The sequence below is a fragment of the Coffea arabica genome, chromosome 4c (assembly GCF_036785885.1).
Source record: "Coffea arabica cultivar ET-39 chromosome 4c, Coffea Arabica ET-39 HiFi, whole genome shotgun sequence".
Taxonomy (NCBI): domain Eukaryota; kingdom Viridiplantae; phylum Streptophyta; class Magnoliopsida; order Gentianales; family Rubiaceae; genus Coffea; species Coffea arabica.
In genome coordinates this window covers 14,299,511-14,326,123 of record NC_092316.1, presented here as the reverse complement: position 1 = coordinate 14,326,123, position 26,613 = coordinate 14,299,511, and the positions used below count along the sequence as shown (strand labels likewise).

The 26,613-nt window shown below is 37.7% G+C and overlaps 2 protein-coding genes across 3 annotated transcripts; both read left to right on the top strand.

The window, feature by feature from the left end:
* Positions 1-5,793: 5,793 nt before the first annotated feature.
* On the top strand, positions 5,794-8,377 carry LOC113738526 (CASP-like protein 4A3). Of its 2 annotated transcripts, none has more exons than XM_027265764.2 (3): positions 5,794-6,665; positions 6,898-7,033; positions 8,006-8,377. In XM_027265764.2, exons 1-3 carry the CDS (start codon positions 5,983-5,985, stop codon positions 8,198-8,200), a joined length of 1,014 nt encoding a protein of 337 aa, XP_027121565.1. In that variant the 5' UTR covers positions 5,794-5,982; the 3' UTR covers positions 8,201-8,377. The 2 variants fall into 2 exon arrangements, with proteins under 2 accessions (XP_027121565.1, XP_027121566.1); XM_027265765.2 differs by having other exon boundaries at positions 7,983-8,170.
* Positions 8,378-16,337: 7,960 nt separating this feature from the next.
* On the top strand, positions 16,338-18,491 carry LOC140004702 (uncharacterized). The gene is made up of 4 exons (XM_072044842.1): positions 16,338-16,620; positions 16,780-17,312; positions 17,562-17,725; positions 17,870-18,491. Exons 1-4 carry the CDS (start codon positions 16,338-16,340, stop codon positions 18,489-18,491), a joined length of 1,602 nt encoding a protein of 533 aa, XP_071900943.1.
* Positions 18,492-26,613: the final 8,122 nt, after the last annotated feature.

Genomic DNA, 26,613 nt, shown 5'->3' with positions numbered 1-26,613 from the left:
TTATATCTGCTATATTAATTCAATTTGTGCAGCACACTTAAACATTAGAAAGCATGCATTTGTGTTCCAAAAGCTCATTTTGCAATTTCAGAGTCCGATTTGTATTTTAGTATGATGTACTCTAATAAATAATTTTCTGGCAAGATAATATGACACCATTGATGTATTATATTAAATATTTTGTCAAGTCCAAAAATACGTAAATTTCAAATAACTTTTAAAGTACGAGGTTTATTACAATGGGAATTTAATCAATCACCACCACTTGACACTCACAATCACTTTATATTTGTGTAATCAATCTAACTTAATTGTATCTTAACCAGCTAATGCAGTTGTATCTGTCATAAAATAAATAAGTATCCCACAAAGTATAATTAGGCAAAAATCACAAGAAAAAAAAAAGAGAGAAAAAGGGAATTCAAATTATAGAAAGACATAGCAATTTGTCTGGTTTGGATATATATCCTTTGTGCTTGATTGTGACCTAAAAGAAAAGCATTGTTTGAGGGTGAACAGCACTTTCTGGGCTCCTCAAAAGATTCTGAGTATAGGATTAAGCAATCAAAAGCTTACATTTTCTTTTGGGGTGGGCTGGTTAGCTAAGCTTGACTAGGTAATATACCTACTTCAATTATTCCAAGTCAAAAGCTTTGTCCACAAAGTATTTTTAACTTTACAAGCTTTCTTGCTTAGGTTGTTTTTTCTTAGTGCAGTTCCTTTTTTCCACCAAGCATTATTGATCAGACTTCCCTGGTAAAAACTAGCACAAGATCCAAAATCATTAATTGTTAAATCACAATGACATTGACCTCACTAAGAAAATGGGATGCAAGTAAGATAAAGAAAGATCCAAGCTGTGTAGGTTTTGAAAATGACAATTGTTGTATAATTTAGGTATTCAATTATGGCGGCATGATTCAAGAAATACTGTGATCAATATCTAGCGACTTTATTCGTTCTCTTTTTTGGGTAAGTCCTAAGATATAGTCTTCAAAAGTAATATTTAGAAGCATAATTTTATACTAATCGACACACAACTTAAGCGATGGCTGTAAATTAAAAGACAGTCCACGCATTTTCGATTATAGAAACTTCTTTATTTGTATTTATCACTTAGAAACGCCGTGAATTTCAATCACTCTAGATAAGTGGACTCTATTTAAAATACCCATTTATTTCATTTACTCAAACATTGTAGATGGAAATCTCAAAGTGTTGCAAAGTAAATTTTGGAGAATTGAATCAGCATTTAACACTTAGAAATGTTAAAAATAGATCCATTCATATACTAAGTTCAAATAATAATGATATAAGTCATTGTTGCACCAAACGTGTGAATTTAAAATGAAAGAGTGATAACGTAATATTCCTATAATGGAAGATATTTTTATTGAAGAATTTATATGTCATTCGTCTAGCATATCCTTAATTATTTTTGAAATAGTGCGGGAGTAGCACGGTTTCACTAGGGCATAATTTTATGAACTTTCTCTAATAAAATCATCTATGTTTTCTATTAAACAAAGATCCTGCAGTTAAAATTTAGAATCTATGACTAATGATTTTGGGACACCATGCTTAATTCCATCCACTCCTGTCTTTTATTTCGTTACACAAAATGGCACAAATATCGAAAATTTAAAATTCTTTTGTAACAATTTAAATGCCAAAAATACATGGGAATGAAACAAAATAATTTCAATAATCAAGTGGTTATTGTTTAATTGATACACATAACCACTCGTATGTGGTTTTCTAGTTATGAAATTAAAAACAATGCAAAGCTATCAAATACTCGGACTATGGGTCGGGAGTTTTTTTTCATTTCGGGTCTGTTTGGTTGGAAGTAAAATGTTTTCCTTGGGAAAATATTTTCCGTTGAAGTAATTTTCCATGAAAATCATTTCCCTCTCATCATTTTCAGGTGTTTGGTTAGTTTATTGAAAATATTTTCTTACTTCATTTTTTTTGGTGTTTGTTTAACTTTTGAAATATTTTCACTTTTATCTCTATCTTTACTTTCTACACATTATAACTACATACTTCTTTCCATGCAAAATAAGAAAATTTATCTCGTTGTTTAACTTTAAAAAATCTTAGAGAAATGTATATATGAATAAAAAATATCTTCTTAAGCAATAAACAAATTGCTGGCCATTTAGCGTCAAATATCAATCACATGCAATGCTTATTGTGACATATATCTTGCACTCTCACTCCTGAAAGTTTCTCTAGAAAAGAATGTCCCTATTATACAAAATTAATTACTAGCATAGGATGAGCAGGATGAGTTTTTTTTTTTTTTTTTTTTGAATATACTAGGGGGAGGGTTGGGTTGGGTTGGGTGGTACGGGGAAGGGAGTATAAAGAAGAGATCTTGGGTTCGAGTCCTCCTGTTTACACAAAAAAAAAAAAAAGAACATACTACAAGATGTTTTCAGTAAGTTTGGAACATACTACAGGCGGATGCATGCATTTCGGAAAATAACTTCAGTAAGTTTGGAAGGGAAGTTGTTTTCCATAAGATGAGTGAAAATATTTTACATAGGAAAATATTTTCAGTAACTTTTGTGCAACCAAACACGGAAAATTAGAACGGACCCTTCATTATTTAGCTTTTACGGAAGAAGTATACTATGCAATCAACAAATATAAAGACATAGTACAACAACAATTTCTTGTCAGTGTTTTTTTTAAACAGCTTGATGACAAGCGCTAGTATGAAAAAAATAAAATGTGAAAGACATTTGAGGACCATTTTCTCCCTCTTATATAAAAAATATATATATTTTAGCCCCTCATGTATAAAATGGTCCAAAGAGATCCCTCAAGATATGGTAAATGTCCAAATTTGGCCTTATTAACTATGTTAAAATAAATTTCTAGCTAAAAAATGCATGTCCATGTCACATGCTCATACTTTCAAGGTCAAAATCGGAGCAAAAATAACATGTTTTTCTGGAAAAAGCACCCTTACCACCCCCTTTTTCTTTTTCCCCAAAAGTGGTAGTGGGAAGGTTTTTTTTAAAGCAAATATTATTTTTGTTCCAGTTTTCATCCTTAAGGTACGAGACACTTGGGCATGCATTTTTTGGTCTGAAAAGATATAAGGGTGATTGAAAAATATATTTGTAACCGATCATTTTTAAATCATGATGGACCATTTTGGTCATTCTCTCTATTCAAAATATGCACTTTTATCTTTGCTCCCAAATTCTTAGTGAATTGTTCTCAATGTTCGAATAACAACAAAACTCTATTTATACATCGTTAATGACAGCGAAAAAATCATTGACATATTTTCAGGAGGGGTGTTCAATTTTTTTTTTTTTTTTTTTTTGGTTTGCAGAAGATCATTGAGTGGTTTAAAGTGAACAATAACTCTATAGAAATTTTTTCCTATACCCTTATTGATAGTCAAAAGATTTTTAATACTAGAACAGTTGAATGCATAACAAAATATTTCTCTATTAATATAAAATGTGTTTCATACACACCTGACTTGCATTCAAACTCATTAAAGTTAAAAAAAAAAAAAAAATCTTAGATAAGATTGGTCCCTACTCTATTACTAGCTTGGTTAGGACTTATTCCCAAATAAGTATTCTTGAAGATTTTTGGGTATTATTCTTTTCTCCTTGGCAAATAATGGTACCACCAGATGGCAGTTCATCCAAGTTATTTACAAGGGAAAAGCAAAAGAACCTTCGACGATTCCGGAACGAGGACAAAAGCATAACAAAGTCATCATTAACCTATACAAAGAAAAGAATCCGCACTTCCACAAGATTCAATAGGAATCTGGGCCAGCTGCTATCCAGTAAAGACGGATCCACTTTACCATCCTGTAAAGACGGATCCACTGACATACAATTACCATTTCGATTACTTTTTTTAAGATGTTTTCATAGAAAAATAATCACTATAGCATTTTTAATAATGTGATCTATGTGAATTAAAATGGTTTAAAATATTCAAAGTTCGATTGAAAATTGTATTTGTAAGGTAAATAAAATAATATTTGGGATCCAATGTTTTTTGTGTATGATGGGTACATGATAAATACACGATTGAAAAGATAAAATGATAGTTCAATAATATATTTAATGAATATTTGAAAACTTTATTATCTTTTTTTAATATATAGACAAAAACTTGATTCTAAATGAAATAAAAGTTTTTTTTTTTTTACTTGTTTGTTCTAGTTCTTCATATGATGCACGATTAGAATTATACAACATTTGATAAAACTGAATTCTGAAAACTGAAATCTGAAGTGTAAAATTCGAAATCTGAATTTATTAAGTTATTGAACTGTTAAGTACTAAATTTGAGGGGAGAGAGATGGGTTGGGTGATTTAGGGGGAGGGAGTGTAAGTGAGAAGTTTTAAATCTTAATTTTGATATATTTGAGTGTATATCATATTATATAATAACTGAATAACTTATCATTTATTTTTTGGAGAAAGTTCTGTTTAGAAAATTCAATGCTACTTAATTAATTCAAATATTTTAGTTTCGATTATCAAAAGTATATAAACACGTTAAAATCTAACCCTATTAAATTTAAGTACTCAATTAGATTATCAAACACCGGCCGACTTTTTGTCATGCATTGAGATTTGCAATCCCATTATTACTAAAGAAAGATTAATATGGAACTCGCACAGGCCATAAATTTCTTTATATTACAAAAACAAATCATATATCCATCGTTTATTTCCCAAAAAAAAAAAATCCACGATTTTGAAGCTTGACTTGGCGAGGTCTCGATCCAATTTGAAGATTTTCTTTGAAGTAATGTTAAAATATGATTTTTCCTGTCATGAAAGCAAAACAAAATTCCACATCCAACGGTCGGTATCAAATTTGCAAGAATTTGACAAGACTTTATAGTCAGATGGGTCTTACTCAATGGTCAAAGTCAACCAGTTCCCGTACCTAATAAAACCTCAAATTTGATTTGCTGGCGAGGGAATTTTTCACCATTGGCCTCAACTTAATATCGATTGTAGTTTATCCCCAAATTTTACTCAAAACAAATTTATTTTCTTAAAACGAGAACTTAATTCTACTTTGCCCCCCATAGTCATGTATTTTGGGATCCAGATTTCAGATTTCACTGCATTAGTTTCCAAATTTCACTTTTTCTCTTACTTTGCAAATATTAACGAAGCCATTTGATTTGTGATAACCCACGTTCATAATCTATTTCGAACAATTTACTTTTTCTCTTTCTATGTGAATATCAATAGAGCCATTTTATTTGTGTTGACTCTTGCTCATAGACTATTTTGAACAATTTAGACAGCATTAGATTCCAATAACAATTTCCCCTTTTTTCTTTCTTACCAAAACATTAACGGGACTATTTTTAATTTGTACGATCATTAATTTTCATTAGAAATCTATCATTCGTCAAGTGTGTCAAAATAAAAAGAAAAAATTACAAGATTTAACGTTGTGAACTAACATATATTAAAACATCATATTATCTTCACAAGTGATTTTACTTTTCAAAAAACACTTGTTTAGATTATAGTTTATTTGCTTGTATCATCAACACATCTTCCAATTAACTTTTTATCTCACATACATTATATACAGTATTTTTTTAAAAAAAATTTATCTCAAATAATCTACTATTTAAAAGTTTCTATAATTACATTTAACTATTAATCGAACTGAGGTACTAAATTGAAACAAGTACATAATTCAAGGGACAAACTAGTCTTCTCATTACTTTTGAAACTTCCCCAAGGCTTCCACAAAGTGCACAGCCCCACACTTTGCTATCCCACTTTCTTTTCCAAAGTTCCCCACAAACTCAAAAGAAGAACCCAACTTCCCAACCCAAAAAAAAGGCTCTCATTTACTTCTTCTCTTTCTTCCCAGTTCCCACTTCTGAAATTCTTAACCAACTTTTGAAATTTCCCCTTCAAAAACAGAACAATCCAAATAACTAAATAAAGAAAAAAAATGGAAAATCCAAGTCCTAGTCCAAACCCAAGTTCAACCCCTCCAACCGCCGCCAACCACCACCACCACCACCACACCAATTCCTCCTCCACCACAACGCCCAGAAAAATCTTCAAGAGTGACAGTCACAAGAGCACTAGATCAACATCAATGTCGGATACCGAATCTCAAGTCGACTCGTTCCACTCCCCACTCCGATCAATCTCGCCACTCCACTCCGACGACCCTGTTTTCAAATCCCCTTCCGATTCTAAAGCAATTGTTTCGGTTGATAAGTACTTCTCCCCTCTCCGGTCACCGAAAAAGCCATGGTCGGAGAATTCGAGTTTTCCGGCGACTCCCTTGACGGCGGACGGAGGAGGGAAGGACGGGACTGGGAATCCGTCGCAGGGGATGATGATGTTTAACCGGTCGGTGAGAGATGGAGTGCAGCCGGGAGTGGAGAAGTTGGAGATGGGGCTCGGTCGGAGAGGCGAACGTGATGAGGTCGGCGGAGAGCGGCGGTCCGTGGAGGAGGTTGATCGGAATTTGTGGATGTCGAATAGGCATGTGATGGTGAAGAAATCGGCGTTAGGGTTTAGGATTTGTGAGGTGATTTTGTGCTTGATTGCTTTTTCAGTTATGGCTGCTGATAAAACTCAGGGTTGGAGTGGTGATTCTTTTGATCGCTATAAAGAATATAGGTTCCATTTCTTTCTCTATTTCTCCGCTATTTTTGAATCGATTCTACTGTATAAATTGTTTATTCAAATAAGAAAAAACAAAGAATGAATGGAGGAAGAATTTGCCATGAGTTATACTTACATTACCATCAAACGTTAACTGTAAAAAATTCTGTGCTCAAGCAACCATGTAAGCACCTGGTAGATTTTATTAAGTTTATTTTACAGTAAAGATCAAATTTTTTTGGCACAGGTACTTGGTTGGGGTAAATGTGATTGGATTTGTATATTCCGGGTTCCAAGCTTGTTGTTCGGCTTATTATTTGGCTACTGGAAATCATGTCATTTCGAGCCCACTGCGTTACTTCTTTGATTTCTTCATGGATCAGGCAAGTAATGTTCATGTACTGTTCTTCACAATGTTCATATGGTGATTTTCTTTTCACCCCTTTCATGAGTAAATGTTTGCTCTTTACGATGTAATTACAGGTGATCTTGTGTGTTCTCTTCTTTGTTTGTTTGTTTGGATTGTTAATTTGCATGTTTGTTACTAGTTGAATAAAGGCTGGTATGGGAAAGGATTGACCGAGCTATTGTCTGCTTGAGCTAAATTATAAGTGATCTGACTAATATTTGGTTCAGAGTAAGATCAATGTCACCTACTTGCTAGAGTCTTGGGGAGTGCTATTTTTCTGCTTCTCACTTATATCTTACCGCTGAAAATGTATGATTTCTCGAATGATGAAAAATATCCAGAATAAAACTTCTTTTGTTCCTGTAGTTGCATCATTCTGTCCATTTTTGAGGGCTGATTCTGCTGTTCTGGAACAAACAAATTTTGAGGTCTGATTTTTGGTCTGTTCAGATAAGGCTGTTTTTGGCATTCAGTGCTTCAATTTTATTTTAGTCAAAGCAAGTTCAAAAGGAGCGATATACGTAAATTTCAGCAGGAAAAAGACCTGTTTAGTAGTTCGATTGCTAGCAATTATCTTTCCAAATGTGCCTTCAAGAATGTTTGTTTGTAAATTTCCTCCATTTGGATTGGCCATTTTTTCAATAACAAGTTTTTCAAATACAATGCTATAGTAATATACAATAACTCAAAAAACATCTCATCTATACAATATATCAAATATTTCAAAAAAAATTTATAGTAAAAATTTTTCATATACACTGTTACAGTAAGTTTTTCAAAAACATGCCTCAAACACCTGACTTGTACACATTAATTTGTTGAGGCTCCTTTATACAAGTATTGTCAACCTCTACTTAATGCTGCTATCTATGGTTGCTGCATATTTGGGATAATTATAACATGCTTCCTTTGCTTTCTGAAAGGATTTTATCCATTTCACTCGCAGATACTTGCATATCTTATAATGTCAGCATCATCCTCATCAGCAACCAGGGTGGATGACTGGGTGTCAAATTGGGGTAAAGATGAGTTCACAGAGATGGCTGCTGCATCTATTAGCATATCCTTCCTGGCATTTTTTGCATTTGCCTTCAACTCTCTCATATGTGGTTACAGTTTATGCATCCGTGACTCCAGTTGATCTTCATATCGATTGGTACTTTCCTTTCCTGCAAATAACTCTGAAGCTGTACAGCCCTAGTGGTATAATCAAGATTAAATTTTCCTTCTCGCTGTAGATAAAAGGAATTTGTAAAAATAGATGTTAGGTGAATGGATTTCGACTCTATTCAACAAAGATGCCTAATTACACCTCGCATGCTTGGTATGTATTTATTTTTCAAGTTTTCCCAATCTAGGATACTGATATAGCCATGTATCCTTTTGATGTCTATGGGCATGACCATTCTGCTCAAGTGACCGAGGAATTCATGTTTGTTCAGGAGTATCCGCTCCCAAAACCAAATTGCTTGATATTTAAGAGAGCTGGAAATTTTCCATGTAGAACAGAATTACCAATGAGCTAGCTACTCAGGGTGGTATCTTCTCTTGTTCTTTGAAGCTTAATTATCTCTTCACGGTTGATTCCGTTAATTCTGGCTTCTCCAGAGGAAGAACGGTAGAGAGAAGAGGTGTGAAGAAAATCAGTTTTCTAAGACATAAATTAATTGGATCCTGTAATAATTGGTGTATAATCTGGGATGGAATTTGAACAACTCTCTTCATTTGAATTCCCGTGATCCCCACCTTGGGCATTCTGGTTTTCTGGAGGGTCTGCTATCACGATTTTGACATTTTGACAACTTTCCTCTGAATGTGGTAAACGCTTTTTTTTCTCTTTCTGATAAAAATATAATGAAACATGGCAAGATCAATTAAATCCAATCTTTTTCCATCAGTACATAATGATGAACGATAATACAAAGGTTCCTGAGGGTTCTATTTAAGTTGCATTGTTCGGATGAGATTTTAGAAAGAGTGTATGCGTAATGAAAAAGAAGATGGAAACATGTTACAAGAACTTTTCCCAAAAACCAAAAGGGATTCATATGGATAAAGGGTGATTAAAATATTGTTTGGAACAGCTTTATTGAATATTTCGTAAGTATTTTTTTATAATGTGCGTTTATTTCACGTACATCATGTTTTTGTAGTAAAAAATGTTTTAAAGAAACAATAATTCAAAAAATGTTATTCTCCTATTAATTTACTGTCCATTCTTGGTTCAGTTTGCAGTTTGCGTTTGTGCTCCTTTAGTAGGGAGATTAAAATTTTAGGCACATCGGCCCTCCCCTCCATCTCAGCAATTGCTGCAAACATAGTAGCTCAGCCCAATTGAGATGATCCAGGTTGGATACTCTGGCCAGCAGCCCAACTGTTACATCAGTGACAGACATATTGGATTGGACCAGAAGGGATTGATTTCGGAGGTGCGATTTGTTTCACTTTGGTCTCGACAGACAGCAGCAGAACGAAAATTTAATTAATCTAATCATGATAATGCATACACTGTTGGTTGGTGTATATAAAATTAATTTTTTGATTATATTATATGAAAAGCATCAAGAAAAACTATATCAAAAGCATCAATATAATTTATTGATTTAGTTTTTCTTTCCTTTAATATCCTTATCATAAGATGATCAGACTATGGCATGCATGCATATTTGAATGCCTGTTTTAACATTATTGAAGGTAATTGTGTAATATCAATTGAATTATATCTCCTTATGAAGTAGAATTATACTATTTGTATTGAAATTACTCGAATTTTAATTTCTAAAGAGAAAAGGAACACGAACAAGAAAACCAACAAAATAAATCCAAGTGAAATCTAGAAACAATGAGCAAAAAACAGGGATGCAGGAATTACATTTAGATTTTGAATCAAGTTACCCAAGACTATCATACGTAAGTTAATTGTAGAATATGAATAGCTAGTAGTCAGTTCTTATTGCGGGCTTTCTTTGATAATTAATTCGTTCCTATTGGCAATTGGATTCCGTCCTGTTTTCTTTTGAACGTCTGTTTTGTTTTGTAGTTCAGCTGGAACAAGGTTCATTGGTACCCGAATATTATTTTTAATACTCGAATTGCATTATTTTTAAGTTAATCGATTTTTATCCTATAACTTAGGGGAGATAAGGGACTGTTACAATTTTTTCCTAAGTTAGGTTTTCCAATTAAGAGGTGTTAGCAAGGATGAGAAGAATGTACAAATGGTGCAAATATATCGCAACTCTGGGCACTTTCTGACCCATCAACATTCATTGAGGAAGAAGAGGGGTACATAGGTCAATATAGTCAAGTAGAATCCTTTTAATAGCAATAAATAAGTCATTAAAATAAATAATTTCTTCTAGAAGTTTATATTACATAATTAAAAGATTAAATAGTGAGCTAAGGATTTCAAAAAAGAGAACATTTGGCCATATTGCCAAATTGTCCCGTAATCACCAAATTTAGATATATACTGTGAAACCCCATTATTTAGATTTTACTAAATTATGCAAATAAATTGAGAAAATATGTGTTCGTACTTTTTATTGACAGAGTTTATCCTAATCGACCCTTTTGCACATAACTTGATTTTTAGAAATCTTCCTTATTTTTCTTCTCGCTCAATTGACTTGTAAGACCAATTTGTTCAATCCAAAAGAGCTCAAGTTGACCTCTCCTTCAATTTTTTGGGCCTAAATGCATAGTTTGAAACTTTGATGACAATATTCTAATTTACCCAAGCTAAAATTCAATGTTCAATGTTTTGAGAGGGGCCCGTTTTTACCATTTTTACCCCAATACTCAGACTTTCTGCCTAAATTGAGAATTAAGTACAAGTGTGGTTAGTAATTGGACAAGTAATTGGAGGGCCAAAGTGCAAGAAAAGTTCCTGATATCTACCCAGATGTTGCTACCATTCTTTCTTCTGTTATCAAACTTGAATGAACAGAATCAGGAACCGTGAGGAAAGACACAGAGCACAGCTGGGTATCATCAAACTTTCAAGAACCTTAAGGAAAGATTCAAAGATATTTCCAACGATATAAAATTCCAGCTCTGGTTCATTTTCTATAGACACCAGAAAATCACAAATTTGGCTGGAAATCATGACCTGCACAGCTAATGACTGGAAAATTGTAGTCACTTGTGGCTTAATCTAGACTAGCTTATAATCTGAATTGAAAAATGATGCCTTCTGGAGATTTGTAGCACTTGGATTCTAATTCCTAGCGGCACTAATTTTACAGCTTTTCGACAAAGATAACTTGGGCTATGTTGATTTATTGAAGTACTGCTGTGCTGCTACTGCTGCAATTTTGTTGCTCCAAAAAGGAATGGAAAAACTGGTAGGATATTAAGATGCAGGGATGAAGAAGCATGTTATTCTCAGACTACAATCTTGAAAATTATGTGTATAGAATCGGACTAGGAAAGAGAATAACAAGGAGAGCAAGCTAGGAGTTGATGGAGTTGCGGATAGCATCGGAATCGTGAGGAGACTTATCAAATTGAGGTGAGCAGTTTTTCGCTAATTTATCATGTAACTGGTCTATTGTTCTTTAAAAGTTTTTATACATGAGTTCTTGATGAAATGTCATGAGAATTTTAAGTGAAACATCATTTGAAATTCGTGACCAAAACTTCGAATTTGGAACCCGTAATGGCAGGAGTGGCACTCAGCTTTGAGCATTTTTGGGAGATAGACTAACATAGTGTAGAAATATCGGAATCATTCACCTTTTGATTTGAATGAAACTAGAGCCATGGATCTTTCTGTCAATATAAAAGTTCTCACTAGTTCTATGCATAAAGAATTTGGTGCAGCTTCAAAATTAGCTGAAAATCAGCTCTGCTGGGTGGTGAACGGCTCCTGAATTGATGATGCTCTGTCCTCAGTCAATTTCGAATAGGTTCTAATTAAAATTTTGGTTTAACTGTTTGAGAGATGTTTAGTTGTCTGCTTCTAGTTTCCAGCTGTATAAATATCATAGCTATATCAGTTCTATTACTCAAGCTATAGGGGCTTAAACAGCAGACTTTGATCAGCCTGGTATGGTTTTGACAGAAAGTCGTCCCAAATTGACGTGTGATTTCAAGTGAGTTAAGTTCTTAATTGCACCTTGGTTGCTTCATGAGAGTTTAAGGACTCTGAGTCTAATTTCTGAATCTTTAAAAATCATAGGCATACGACCTTTACATCTCTGGAATTTGACAATGACATTCAAAATGATAGTATAAATTTGTAGTGTGTTTCAGGCCCTTTGGGATGTTAATTAGACTGCCCCATGACATACTTAATACATTAGCTGCAGTTTCCATTGCTACAAGCTTCATAGCTATACAATTTTTGCAGATCGAGTTCTGATAACTTGAAAAGAAAAACCACACCAGCCTGATTATCTGTGAAAAAAAGTTACAGTAAATTAAGGGGCAAATATGACGAAGATATGAATTGAATCAGTCCATGGTCACTTCATGAAAGTTATATTATTCTGAGTCTAGTTTCCAATGATAAAAGATTCATATTCATCCGACTTATATATCTCAAGTTGTGATCACTTTAGTACCACCTAGCAGTTGTAGAATTCTGCTCTAGTTTTTCTTTGGAGGAATGGGTCGAACTATTCTTTCTCGCATTTGCTTAAGAGCTTTCCCATCCTAAACCTTTGAATCAACGAGTTAAAAAATTGAAACATTGTTCCAGCAAGCTATGCTAATTAGCAATGTGCAAGCTTAGAAACTTAGCTTGGACTTGACATTGCACGGTAGCATTTTAAGTTAATTATAGATAACAACCTTCAATCTCGAATGGAGGTGTTTTAAAATAAACCTATGTAACTTTCAAATTTTAGGCTGGAATCAGACAAAGGAACTTGTTACCGTCTAAAACATGTTTATGGTAATACTATCGTCTGTTCATTGAGTTTGGTTAATTAGTAAAATGTTCCCATATTAAGTACTAACAATTTGTGATGATACTTTAGGTTCACGTTATTGGTTATTATACCTATTTATTACATAAGAAAGAAATGAGATTACTGTAGCAGTCTCTATGACTGCCAAGTGGCTCCCATCTAGTTTGACATGTGGCTCATTAATCCTTTGAGGAAGCTATCTATATTTTTTTTCCTTTTTCTTTTGGTTTTCTTTTTTCCCCTCATTTCCTCTTTCCTTTTTGGCAAAAGACAACAACCACAAGAACCTTCATCCTCATCTACACTATCACTTGCACGTTCAATTTTCACTCTGTACTCTTTTCATTTTTTTCCTCTTTTTTTGCTTCACCCTAATCGTTTACTCTGCTTTTGTTTTTTCTATTGAATTAGTTGATGCATTTTTTTTTTTCCAAAATTTCCATAATTAACTAAATGAATGGTTTTTGTTGTTGGAGTGGATGAGGGAAGATAGCAATTTTTGTTGAGGGAAGATAACAATTTTTCCTCAACTGAAATTCATTCCAATTTTAGTTTTCATTTATTAAAATTGTTATTTGATAATAGGCTTATAGTGCTGGAACGAAGGAGGAAGAATTTGACAAGTGAAGATCAAAGATGAATGATGACTAGGAAGGAAATAGAGAGGTCTATTGAATTTAAAATTAATCAAAGTCTCTTAATTTATAGATAGATAATTATATTTTCATATTTTGATTTATTTAAAATTTCTTAATAGCGACAAATGGTTATTTTCTAGATGGGAACGATGATATATAAAGGAATTGTTAGGGCTACCAACTCAGGATATGAATAAAATATTTCGTATAATCTCTTCATTTGGGTTACTGACTTGTATCCATGATAGGTGGTTTATTTTCATAGTATGATAGTTTGAGAAGACAAGAAGTGCATAATTAGATTTTAAAATCATTTGCTTAAGTTGGTTCTATGAATTTTTTTTTATCACTTTTATTGTCCTAATGATAATATAAGCTAGATGTGGAACTGGATATATCATGACTATTTGGCTAAAGGAGTTGATAATTTTTTATAAACTCAAGTAGCTGAATTGATTGCTGTTGTTAAGGAAGTGCAATTGGTGGTGGAAGTCAAAATTGAGACTTTTAACCTGAGAGTGATTTGATAAAAAAATTGTTAAAAAATTCAATCTTGATTAAGAAGATATTTTTGCGATCAAACAAATGGTTGGTTTCGAATTTGTACATGTACATTTGCAAACATGGCAGTTTATATTTTTATCTAATATTGCTATTTGTATTCTCAAACTATTTGGCAAATAATGTTATCACCTGTTTGTAATGCTATTAAAAAGGATTTAAATGGATGGATTAACAACTCGCTTTTTCTCTGAAAAAGACAAAAAAACAATGTGTAGGTTTGTATGTTTTGAAAAGGATAGAAAAATGTGCAAGTTTATATGTTTTATTGATGTTGAAAATTGTGACAGATCTTGGCAATTTTCTAAACTTGTTCTAACTATTAAACTGCTAGAAGTATTATGACTACTTTTGGTTTAGTCACAATTAAAGTTATGCTGCCATTAAATTGGCAATGCAGTGTACTTCTTATCTCTCCTTTTTTTGGTATTATTATTGATAGGTTGCATTTTAGTGGGTATTTTGGGCATTATTGCACAATTAATTGGCTAAATATTTTCGTTAATTGGGTGGATTCTACTGATATTTTGTTTTGGTGCTAATTGCAGGAATGGTTGCTGAAAAGTGCTCAAATTCAACTTTTAGAAGATTCATCGGACGTGGGGCCCGTTTGAGAAGCTGAAGAAACCTAATTGTAATAGATTTTATTTTAATATATTTCTAGGGAGTCTGGCTACAATTTTAAAACAAGTAACAATTTTTCGGCTATTGTGGGGGGATTGTATTTATCTCTCGCGCGGCTTAGGTTAGGAGGGAGTTTTTCTCTTTGGCTCTCAAAAAGGAGATTAGAGAGCCGCAGCTTTGTAGAGAGAGAGGCAGCAGGCAATAGCCACTTTTGTTGACTTTGGGATGCTTGTCAATTTTGATTAGCCTTGACCCATGAAGTCTAGGAATTGAAACAAAATCTCTCGTATGTCTCTTTTGTGAGAAAAGAAAGAAAGCAAAGTGCAGCCGCCATTGTGGACTTTGTGGGTTTTCTCTTTACTCAATTTTGACCAAAAATTGGGAGACTATCCGACGTATGCTTTAGAGGAAAATTGGCAGCAATAAGAAATCTCCTGGTGTTTCCTCTTGGTGTCGACCGAAGCAGGGGAAAAATAGATCTGAAAACTTTCACAAACTCCACACGCGCGGCCTGTCATCAAATCATGGGGAACTAAACCCCTAATTCTAGACAAGGGGGCAACTGATGAATTGGTTCAACTAATACTGTGAGATCTAAACCATTGCTAATTGTTCTCTTCATTTATTGATATTTACATATTCCTTGCTTTTAATCGCTATAGCCTTGTGTATGATTGGTTAGTGCGCAGTAATTAATTATTCACATAGGCTATTTTGCTATATAGGGGTAATTGAATCCGTAATTGTTCGTTATCTCTATCCTAGTAGCAACTGACATAATTGGATTTGTGTCAGGGGAATATTTGATCTGGCTTGAATAAACCATCGTAGCGTGTTTGTTAGTTAGGATTGGGCCTTTCTAATTAATAATGCAATCTAAAAATTAAATCCTACGGTCGTACTTAGGGTTGTTTTCGGGTTAGAAAAATAGCTAACGGTCGTACCTTAGCTATCGACAAATTAAGGAAGGGTTGGTTGTTTATCGCGTGCATGACAACTATAACCAATCTATTAATAAATGCTGGGATTATTTTTGCATCAATGATCAGTGCATGAACCATTTCTGAAGTATACCCTTGGCTAGAGTTTCTCTTAGTTATTTCTCCTAATTAATTATTTTCTGCACTTAATTTGTTTAGTTGGCTTTTGATACCAAAACCCCTCCATTAATCTTGATTTGAAAAGAAACAAAATATCTTACTAGTCCCTGAGGAGACGACCCTACTTATCACTGTCTACTAGTTAGGGAATTCAGTTAAATAATTAATTCAGGTATATCGGATTAAGCAAACTCTTCGGGAACAGAGTGAATCAAGTAACCCATTGCACACCTAGAGTCCCTGCTCCAGTACTCGAATTGATTACTGACTGTTTCAGGTGATAGTTAGGATTTATTTATTATTATTGCACAGGTTCGGCACCTGTCAATTTTTGGCGCCGTTGCCGGGGACTGGCATCGAAATTATTTGTTTCTTTTCGAATTCAGTTTTCTTTTATTTAGTTCTTGTTATTTTATTTTTCTTGGTATTTTTGCTAGTTTATGCCTCGTTCCTCTCGCACAGGTGAATTGATATACGATTCTGAGGTTGAGAAGGCAGCGCATAGGCGAAGACAAGAAACCAAGAGACGAAAAGAAGGGCACTTGTCTTTTGCAAACGAGTCAGTAGAAAACGAATTTAGCATGGCCAACACCCAGACATTAAGGGAGCTGGCTACCCCAGACCTGACTCATCAGCCCTTGTGCATCACGTTCCCAACTCTGGCTGAAAATACCTCTTTCGAGCTGAAATCGGGGTTGATTCAGCTCCTGCCTTCGTTCCATGGTCTCTCTGGCGAAGAACCCCACAAACATGTCAAGGAATTCGAAATAGTTTGCTCTAGCATGAAACCTCCTGGGGTCACTGAGGAGTAAATAAGACTGAGAGCCTTCCCCTTCTCTCTCAAAGATGCAGCGAAGGATTGGTTATACTACCTGCCTGCAGGTAGTATCACCACGTGGGCACAATTGAAAAAGAAATTCGTAGAGAAATTTTTCCCCGCGTCCCGGGCTGCAAGTTTGAGGAAGGAGATTTGCAGCATCAAGCAGTACTCCGGGGAGTCATTGTACGATTTTTGGGAAAGGTTCAACAAGTTGTGCACTAGATGCCCACAGCATCAGATTAGTGAACAACTGTTGATCCAGTACTTCTATGAGGGACTCCAGTCAACTGACAGGAGTATTATTGACGCTACGAGTGGAGGAGCCCTGGCGAACAAGACACCGAGGGAAGCGTGGGACCTTATTGAAGCCATGGCAGAAAACTCTCAGCAGTTCGGCTTCCGTGAGAGCAATCCTACCCGTAGAGTCAATGAGGCAGAGACGTCATCCATCCAGCAGCAACTGTCAGAGTTGACGTCTGCTGTCAGGCAATTGGCCATGAGAGACACACCGCGAGCGAAAGTGTGTGGAATCTGTACCAGCATGGACCACTACACGGATTCGTGCCCCATTCTGCAAGAGGACGGGGCGGAACAGGTAAATATGGCCCGAGGCGTGCCCGCACCCCGCAGGCAGTATGACCCGTATTCCAACACATACAACCCCCGTTGGAGAGACCATCCCAATCTCAGTAATGGGAACAGGCAACAAGGTTCATTCCCGAATCGTCCACCAGGATTCCACCAGCCTTGACAACCAAAATCTCAACCCTCGTCCTCCAATTCAGGAAGCTCCTTGGACGACCTAGTCAAAAGCTTGGCCACAACTATTACTCAACTTCATCAGGAGATCAAAGCGGACAAGAAGGACCAAGAAGCTCGGATAAGCCAACTGGCAACCGCTATTAACCGTTTGGAGTCCCACGTTTGTGGGAAACTGCCATCGCAGCCCGAGGTGAATCCCAAGAATGTAAGTGCCATGACGCTGAGGAGTGGCAAGGAGCTGGAAGGGCCTAAAGTGAAAAATTCAAAAAGAAAAAGCGAGGAGGAGATAGAAAAGGAAATTGAGGAGTAAGGACGTGTTCGTGAGGATCCTAAGGTAACTTCCACCTCTCCACTCACTATTAGCTCTAACTTATCCCCTTTTCCTTGCAGGTTGGAAAAGACAAAGAAGGTAGAGAAGGAAAAAGAGCTCTTAGATGTGTTTCGAAAAGTGGAGATCAACATTCCCCTGTTGGATGCAATCAAACAGATACCGAAGTATGCTAAATTTTTGAAGGACTTGTGCACCCACAAGAGGAAGTTAAGGGGAGATGAACGAGTGGCGGTGGAAGAAAACGTGTCAGCTATACTCCAGAGAAAACTCCCACCAAAATGTGGAGACCCAGGTATGTTCACCATTCCCTGCAAGATAGGAGGTACTCCAATTAGGAAAGCAATGTTGGATTTGGGGGCGTCAATTAATGTTATGTCTAAGACAATTTATGCTTCTCTAAATCTTGGCCCGTTAAAAGGCACAGGCATTATAATCCAACTTGCAGACCGTACCAATGCTTACCCAGAAGGGTTAGTTAAAGATGTTTTGGTACAGGTCAATGAGTTAGTTTTTCTTGCAGATTTCTATGTCCTATACATGAGGGATGAAAGGGCACTAAATCTGTCTCCTATTCTGTTAGATAGGCCATTTTTAAGTGCTGTTAGGACAAAAATAGATGTAAATGAGGGTACTTTGTCGATGGAGTTTGATGGAGAAATTGTAAATTTTAATATTTTTTAAGCGATGAAGTACCCAGATAAGACTAACTCTGTTTATGGTTTAAGTGTTGTCGAGCCCCTTGTACAGGAAATATTTGAATTGGATGGGGTTGATGCACTGGCAGTGGCATTAGCCAAACATCTTGAGTTGGGAGCAACTCCTGATGTAGAATTGAGTGATGAGTTATACCGGGCTGTTGGAGCACTGCATTCGCTCCTATCAATTTCTCCAAGGTATGAGCTTACTTCTGTTTTTGTACCAGAAACTCAGGCAAAATTGTTGCCTTCTATTGTGCAGGCGCCTGAGTTGAACCTCAAGCTTCTCCCAAAGCATTTGAAGTATGCTTTTCTCGGGGACAATGAGGCACTGCCAGTCATCATATCTGCACACCTGTCATCAGGGCAAGAAGACAGACTAATTCGTTTTCTTCGGGATCATAAGGAGGAATTGGGTGGAGCGTAGCAGATATCAAGGAAATTAGCCCCTCTTTATGCATGCATCGGATCCGGTTTGAGGAGGATGCAAAACCAGTGAGGCAGGCGCAACGGAGATTGAACCCACTGATGATGGAAGTGGTGAAGAAGGAGATACTTAAACTCCTAGAAGTGGGGATCATTTTCGCCATCTTAGATAGTCCCTGGGTGAGCCCAGTGCAAGTTGTCCCGAAAAAGGCGGGAGTAACAGTTAAAGAGAACCAAGAGGGTGAGATGGTGCCGGTGAAGAAACCCACAGGATGGCACCAGTGCATTGACTATCGGCGTCTGAATGCTGTGACAAAGAAGGACCACTACCCCTCTACCTTTTATTGATCAGATGATAGAAAGGTTAGCTGGCCGTGTCTATTATTATTTTCTTGATGGTTTCTCTGGTTATTTTCAGATCGCAATAGCACCAGAGGATCAGGAGAAAACTACCTTCACCTGCCCCTTTGGTACATTTGCATATCGGAGGATGTCTTTCGGCCTCTACAATGCCCCAGCAACTTTTCAGAGGTGTATGATAAGTATATTCTCTGAATATGTAGAAAAGATTATTGAGGTGTTTATGAATGATTTTAGTGTGTATGGAGATAGTTTTGATGAATGCCTGGATAATCTAGCCTTAATTTTGAAGAGGTGCATTGAGACAAATTTAGTGTTAAATTGGAAAAAGTGTCATTTCATGGTAGATCATGGCATTGTTTTAGGGCATGTAGTGTCGGCCAGAGGTATAGAGGTAGACAAGGCAAAAGTCGATATTATTTCTGCTTTACCTTACCCCGCAAGTGTGCGGGAGGTGCGCTCCTTTTTGGGTCATGCAAGGTTCTACCGGAGATTCATAAAAGACTTCTCAAAAATTGGAGCGCCCCTGTTCAAACTGTTGCAAAAAGATGTAGCATATGACATCACCGAAGAGTGCAAGGTGGCATTTGACAGGCTGCGGGAGTCATTGACATCACCACCTGTTATCCAACCTCCAGACCGGAGCCTCCCATTTGAGATAATGTGTGATGCGAGTGATTATGCAGTGGGAGCGGTGCTGGGGCAACGGATAGGCAGAGCTGCACATGCAATCTACTATGCATCCAAAGCGCTGAATAGAGCTCAACTCAACTACTCTACAACGGAGAAAGAATTGCTAGCTGTGGTTTTTGCACTAAAAAAATTTAGACCTTACTTGTTAGATGCAAAAGTAATAGTTTTTTCTGATCATGCAGCCTTGAGATATTTGATGACAAAGAAAGATGCTAAACCAAGGCTCATCAGATGGATCCTGCTTCTTCAAGAGTTTAACTTGGAGATTAAGGATAAAAGTGGGGCAAAAAATTTAGTCGCTGATCACTTGAGCCGCCTGCTTGCTCATAAGGAGGAGCCACCATCGAGGGAGGCATTTCCAGAGGAGCAACTACTTGCTATTAACTCGTCTGTACCCTGGTATGCCGATTTAGTAAATTTCTTAGTGACTAATCAATTGCCTGCAGGGTGGCCAAAGGCCAAGAGAGACAAGTTGAAGAGTGAGGCCAAATATTACATTTGGGACGACCCGTACCTTTGGAGACAATGTTCGGATCAAGTGCTCAGAAGGTGTGTAAGTGCAGCTGAATTTCACTCCATTTTAAATTTCTGTCATTCGTTTGCATGTGGAGGGCATTTTGGGCCCAAACGAACAGCTCGCAAGGTGTTGGAGAGTGGTTTTTACTGGCCTACCATGTTCAAAGATGCTTATTTATTCTGTAAATCCTGTGATATGTGTCAAAGGGTGGGGAATATTTTTCGTAGGGACCAAATGCTTCAAACCCCCATGTTGTTTGTTGAAATTTTTGATGTTTGGGGGATAGATTTTATGGTCCTTTTCCCTCATCTTTTTGTTTTCTATACATTTTACTTGCTGTAGATTATGTCTCTAAATTGGTGGAAGCCAAAGCCACCCGTACTAATGATTCTAGAGTGGTTGCAGAGTTCTTAAAATCTAATATCTTTGTCCGTTTCAGAATGCCAAGAGCTGTAATAAGTGATAGAGGGACACATTTCTGCAAGAAAACTATCACTGCCTTGTTTCGAAGATACGGTGTACTCCATCAGGTATCCATACCGTATCACCCGCAGGCAAACGGTCAGGCCGAAGTGTCAAACAGGGAAATCAAGTCGATCTTGGAGAAGATGGTGCGTCCGGATAGGAAGGATTGGAGTTTAAAGCTAGAAGACGCACTATGGGCGTATAGAATCGCGTATAAGACGCCAATTGGGATGTCTCCTTATAGACTTGTTTTCAGTAAGGCTTGCCATCTTCCCGTGGAGTTCGAACACAAGGCGTTTTGGATAGTGAAGCAGTGTAACATGGGATTAAATGAAGCAGGGGTCAAAAGAAATTGCAGCTACAAGAGTTAGAGGAAATAAGAAATGAAGCGTATGAGAATGCCACGATCTATAAGGAAAAGAGTAAAATCTTTCATGATCAGCAGGTTTCTACGAAAACTTTTGTAGTGGGGCAAAAAGTCCTCTTGTACCACTCAAGGCTTAAACTTTTTCCCGATAAGTTGCGTTCCCGTTGGATTGGTCCATTTGTCGTCTCTAATGTGTTTCATTATGGTGCAGTGGAGATCCAAAGTTTAAAAACTGAGAAAAAGTTCGTGGTAAATGGCCATCGTCTCAAACCTTATTATGAGGGTTTCTATGTTGAAGAAGTAGAAGTTGAACACCTCCAAGATCCACTTTATCATGCTTGAGGGTTTTGGCCATGTCTAGCCAAAGACAGTAAAGAGAGGCGCTACTTGAGAGGCAACCCAAGACAATTTGTTTCAGTTTTCATGCATTTTTGAAGTTTTAGTTAGGTGTGGTAGCAATTAATAGTTTGGTGTTTGGTGACAGGAAATTGGCATTTAGGCGTGCCCACGCCAGGTGGTCACGTCTGAGGAAAAGGGTTGGAAGGCGAGGTTCTGCGGACTCTAAGGCAGTTAGACGTGCTCACGCCATGTGGTCACGCCTGAGGGGAAGAAATTTTCGATCAGGATCTGCGGACTCTATGGCAGTTGAGCGTGCCCGCGCCAGGTGGTCACGCTAAAAAAAAAAAAAGTTGAAAAGACCAAATTGCCCTTGAACGAAAAAAAGAAAAGAAGAAAGGAAAATTTTCAAAAACCCGGAGCCCTAATCTTTTTCTCCTTCTCCTTTCTTTTCTTTTTCTTTCTTCTTCTTCCTTGCTCCCCTGGCCGCCGCTTCTCACTTGCTATCTGCTGCCCGGCGCCGCTCCACACCGCGCCTCACGCCGCCGCCCCTCGCTGCCCGCCGCCACCGCACCTCACCTCGCTGCCGGCACTCGATCTCCACCAGCGCGCTTGCCACTCCAGCCGCACAGCTGCATGTCGACGCCAGCAGCCGAGCGCGGAGAACTCCAGTACCCAGGCGCGCAGCTTTTGCGCGCAGTCCGTGCGCGCACACCGCGCGGGCGCCATCCAGCAGCTCAGGCGCGCGACAGGCGAATCCAACTCTAGGCCCAGCAGTAGCAGCGCGCAGGGAAGCCGGTGCGCGTCCTCTTGGCGCAACTCGCAGTAGCAGCCGCCATCTCCAACGCGCGTGCCCGCCACGCGCTTTCCTTTCCCTCTGTTGTCACCCCGGCTCTCTACTTCACTCACTGCCAGTCAAAACCTCTGGTGATTTCTTCCTTTCTATTCCTGTCACTAAGTAGCTGAGGCCAGATTACTTAATTTTATTAGCTGAGGACAGAATCTTATTTTCGTAGCTGAGGCCAGATTCTTTTTAATTGCTAGCTGAGGCCAGATTCTTTTTAATTGCTATATCCGTGGGCGATTGCTAATTAATTGTCAAAATTTGTGCTCAATCAGTGATAGTTGGGGGGAATTTTTACCCTGGTTGCCTGTTTAATTAGTTTTTGGGGGAATTTTGCTGCGTTTGTCTAATTAAGTGAATTTTGGGGTGATTTGGTAGCGTTGGAAAGTATTTTGCTGATTCACAGGATTAGTTAGCTTTTGGGGTAATTTTATTGTTTGGTTGTGCACTTGTCTGTGACTGGAAGCTGTGATTGGGACCCTTTTACTGAATCAGCTGCCTGTTGACCTCTTTTGTGCACATTTGCCTTGCCTTTGTCCTATCTAATAGACCAAATGACCAAACCAAAAACTAAAGGCAAGAACAAGCCTTCCACTTACACTTCCACCCCTCAGCCTACGGTCCCCTTAGAGGGACCTGCCCCATCGACTGGGCCAAGAGGGCCCTGTACCCGCCTTGGACGGAATAGGGAGGTTCATATCTCCTCTCCGGCCCATTTTGGCGGTAATTTGACCTTCACCCGGGCTGCCGACAAGGAGCGGTATGCTTCAGCTTGCACAAGGAAGATAATTCCTTGTAAATACATCCATGGCCCTACACTTGATTTGCTAAACCTGAGGGATGAGGTCACGCAGCACTTGACTAATGTAAGTTGGACCCGCTATGCTTCTATCAATCAACCTGCTTTTACTGAACTCACGTGGGAATTCTATGCTACCTTTGAATTTAATATTTCTGATGAATTCTCCGTTACCACTCCTGGGGTAGTGAGGTTTCGATTAATGGGTAGAGAGTTCAACCAATCTATCACTGAGTTTAATTTGGCTCTTGGGTTTATTGATATTCCCTACTTCCAGAGTGAGGAGTATATGCGCAGTGTGTGCGAGTACTCGGAGCCATTTCTCTCATTACCTTGATTATTGGAGCGGTTTGTCGGTTGACCGACAAGTTTATGACCCCAATCAGTCTAAGGCTTCTTATCTTAAGAGCGCCGCCTATCGTTATTTACATAGATTCATGGCCTATAGTTTCTCAGGTAGGAAGGATAGCTCAGGTACTCTGACCAAACCCGAGTTCTTTTTCGTTTGGTGCATGGTCACTCGGACTAGGGTCAATTTGGGTAGCTGGTTTGCCCTCCATCTCCGAACTGTGTTAAATAAGAAAAATAAGCCATTAATCTTAGGCTCCTTTATCACTCAGTTAGCTGTAAATCTTGGGGTTTTGGACTTGAATAATCATAACTTACATCGTGCTTGTATTATGGAGCCTCTTGATTTGGTTTGTTTGGAGAAAATGGGTCTTGTGTGACAGGTGAATGGCGCTTTCCAGTTTGCCCCTCCGGGACCAATCTCCGTTCCTCCGAAGCGCAAAGCTTCCAAATCCACTGCGCCGGATGCTGGTGGTCCGTCCACGGATGCCCCCGAACCATCCTCTTCGGCACCTCCGCCATCTTCCTCTGTCGATAGCCAGCTAGCGGCCCTCCGGTTCCAGATGCAGCACATGGACACTCGTATGGATCGGATGGAGAGGCAAATGGGCGGGGTGGCTCAGAATTTAGCGCAGTATCTCCATCACGTGGGCTTCCGCCCGCCTTTTCCTCCGCAGCCGTGATTCATTTCTGCCCTCCTCCGTTTTAAGGGAAGTGTCGTTGCCCCAATACCTCTGATTTGGTCTTACTTTGCTTACATTGAGGGCAATGTAAGTTTTAGGTGTGGGGGGGTTAACTATGCTTTGGTTGTGTTTTTAGTTGTCTGATTAAATTTTTCCCTTGCCTTAGTAGTTCCTTTCTTTAAACTGTGATGAATGCAATTGAGATATGAGTGTACGTAGCAAGTTCATGCCATGGGGTGTTCTATTTTCCTCGATGACGAATTGATTGATGAATATGCTGAACTTGACATAAATTTGACCACTCGTGCGATTTTTGAGCCTAATTTTTCGTTTTTGAGTGGTTAATGCACATGGTTTGTCATTCTAGAACTTGCTCGGTTATGCATGTCAAGACCACATTTAAATGAGTTTAATGCATTGAAATGATAGGGCACCTAGGAATGAGCCATTTTTGGACTTTCTCAAAACCAGCCCTTGGATTATTTACTACCATTAGAGAGTCAAGTTGAGCCTTAACCCCTATTTGTTGCTTGAGACCCCAGCTCTTAGCGGTGAAACCTCTTTAGACTTTCTTTTTGAATCTCGTGTGAAGAAGTGCTTTGATTTCATTATACAGACTTTTGGAGTACTATTCGAGGGGCATTACACCCATTTATGTATCGAAAAAAAAAAAGAAAGGGAAATGTGAAAAGAAGACAAAGTGCAGGAAATCAACAAGTAAAATTGATTTCTATGGTGCTGGTTGGGAGTTATTGAAAAAAAAAAAAAAGAAAAAAGACAAAAGGGAAGTAGATGAATGAAAGGAGGAGAAAAGAAAAGTCGAAGGTTGCGGCAAGTGCTAATTTGTTTCACTTGTGTAATGGTTGAGATGCCTTGAAGTTCCCAATGTGCAAGAATCTGTGTAATGAATTTCTGAGCACTTCCTTTATACTTTTACACCCTCTTGACTCCTTTTTATCCTACCTTCTCACCCTAACCCAATTACAACCTTGCAAGTCCCTTGATTGCTGCATTTTAATTCATGAATAAGTGGTGGAGATATGATATATGAGCAAACTTATGGTAGTGTCATTCTATTGTGTTGTTTTGAGAGCCATCTTATATACATTTCATAAACACTTTGGAGTGAATAAGTGCACTTTAAACTGCGAGTATTGTTGATTTGGTATATTCTGATTTCGATAAGGTTATTGGGAATCTTGGAATGCCATTCTTGGTATGAACTGCTGTGATTTGCTTAGCATCTTGATTGTACTTCTGAGTTAATTATGCTTGAGGGCAAGTATAGTTCATGTGTGGGGGAGATTGATAGGTTGCATTTTAGTGGGTATTTTGGGCATTATTGCACAATTAATTGGCTAAATATTTTCGTTAATTGGGTGGATTCTACTGATATTTTGTTTTGGTGCTAATTGCAGGAATGGTTGCTGAAAAGTGCTCAAATTCAACTTTTAGAAGATTCATCGGACGTGGGGCCCGTTTGAGAAGCTGAAGAAACCTAATTGTAATAGATTTTATTTTAATATATTTCTAGGGAGTCTGGCTGCAATTTTAAAATAAGTAACAATTTTTCGGCTATTGTGGGGGGATTGTATTTATCTCTCGCGCGGCTTAGGTTAGGAGGGAGTTTTTCTCTTTGGCTCTCAAAAAGGAGATTAGAGAGCCACAGCTTTGTAGAGAGAGAGGCAGCAGGCAATAGCCACTTTTGTTGACTTTGGGATGCTTGTCAATTTTGATTAGCCTTGACCCATGAAGTTTAGGAATTGAAACAAAATCTCTCGTATGTCTCTTTTGTGAGAAAAGAAAGAAAGCAAAGTGCAGCCCATTGTGGACTTTGTGGGTTTTCTTTTTACTCAATTTTGACCAAAAATTGGGAGACTATCCGACGTATGCTTTAGAGGAAAATTGGCAGCAATAAGAAATCTCCTGGTGTTTCCTCTCGGTGTCGACCGAAGCAGTGGAAAAATAGATCTGAAAACTTTCACAAACTCCACACGCGCGGCCTGTCATCAAATCATGGGGAACTAAACCCCTAATTCTAGACAAGGGGACAACTGATGAATTGGTTCAACTAATACTGTGAGATCTAAACCATTACTAATTGTTCTCTTCATTTATTGATATTTACATATTCCTTGCTTTTAATCGCTATAGCTTTGTGTATGATTGGTTAATGCGCAGTAATTAATTATTCACATAGGCTATTTTGCTATATAGGGGTAATTGAATTCGTAATTGTTCGTTATCTCTATCCCAGTAGCAACTGGCAT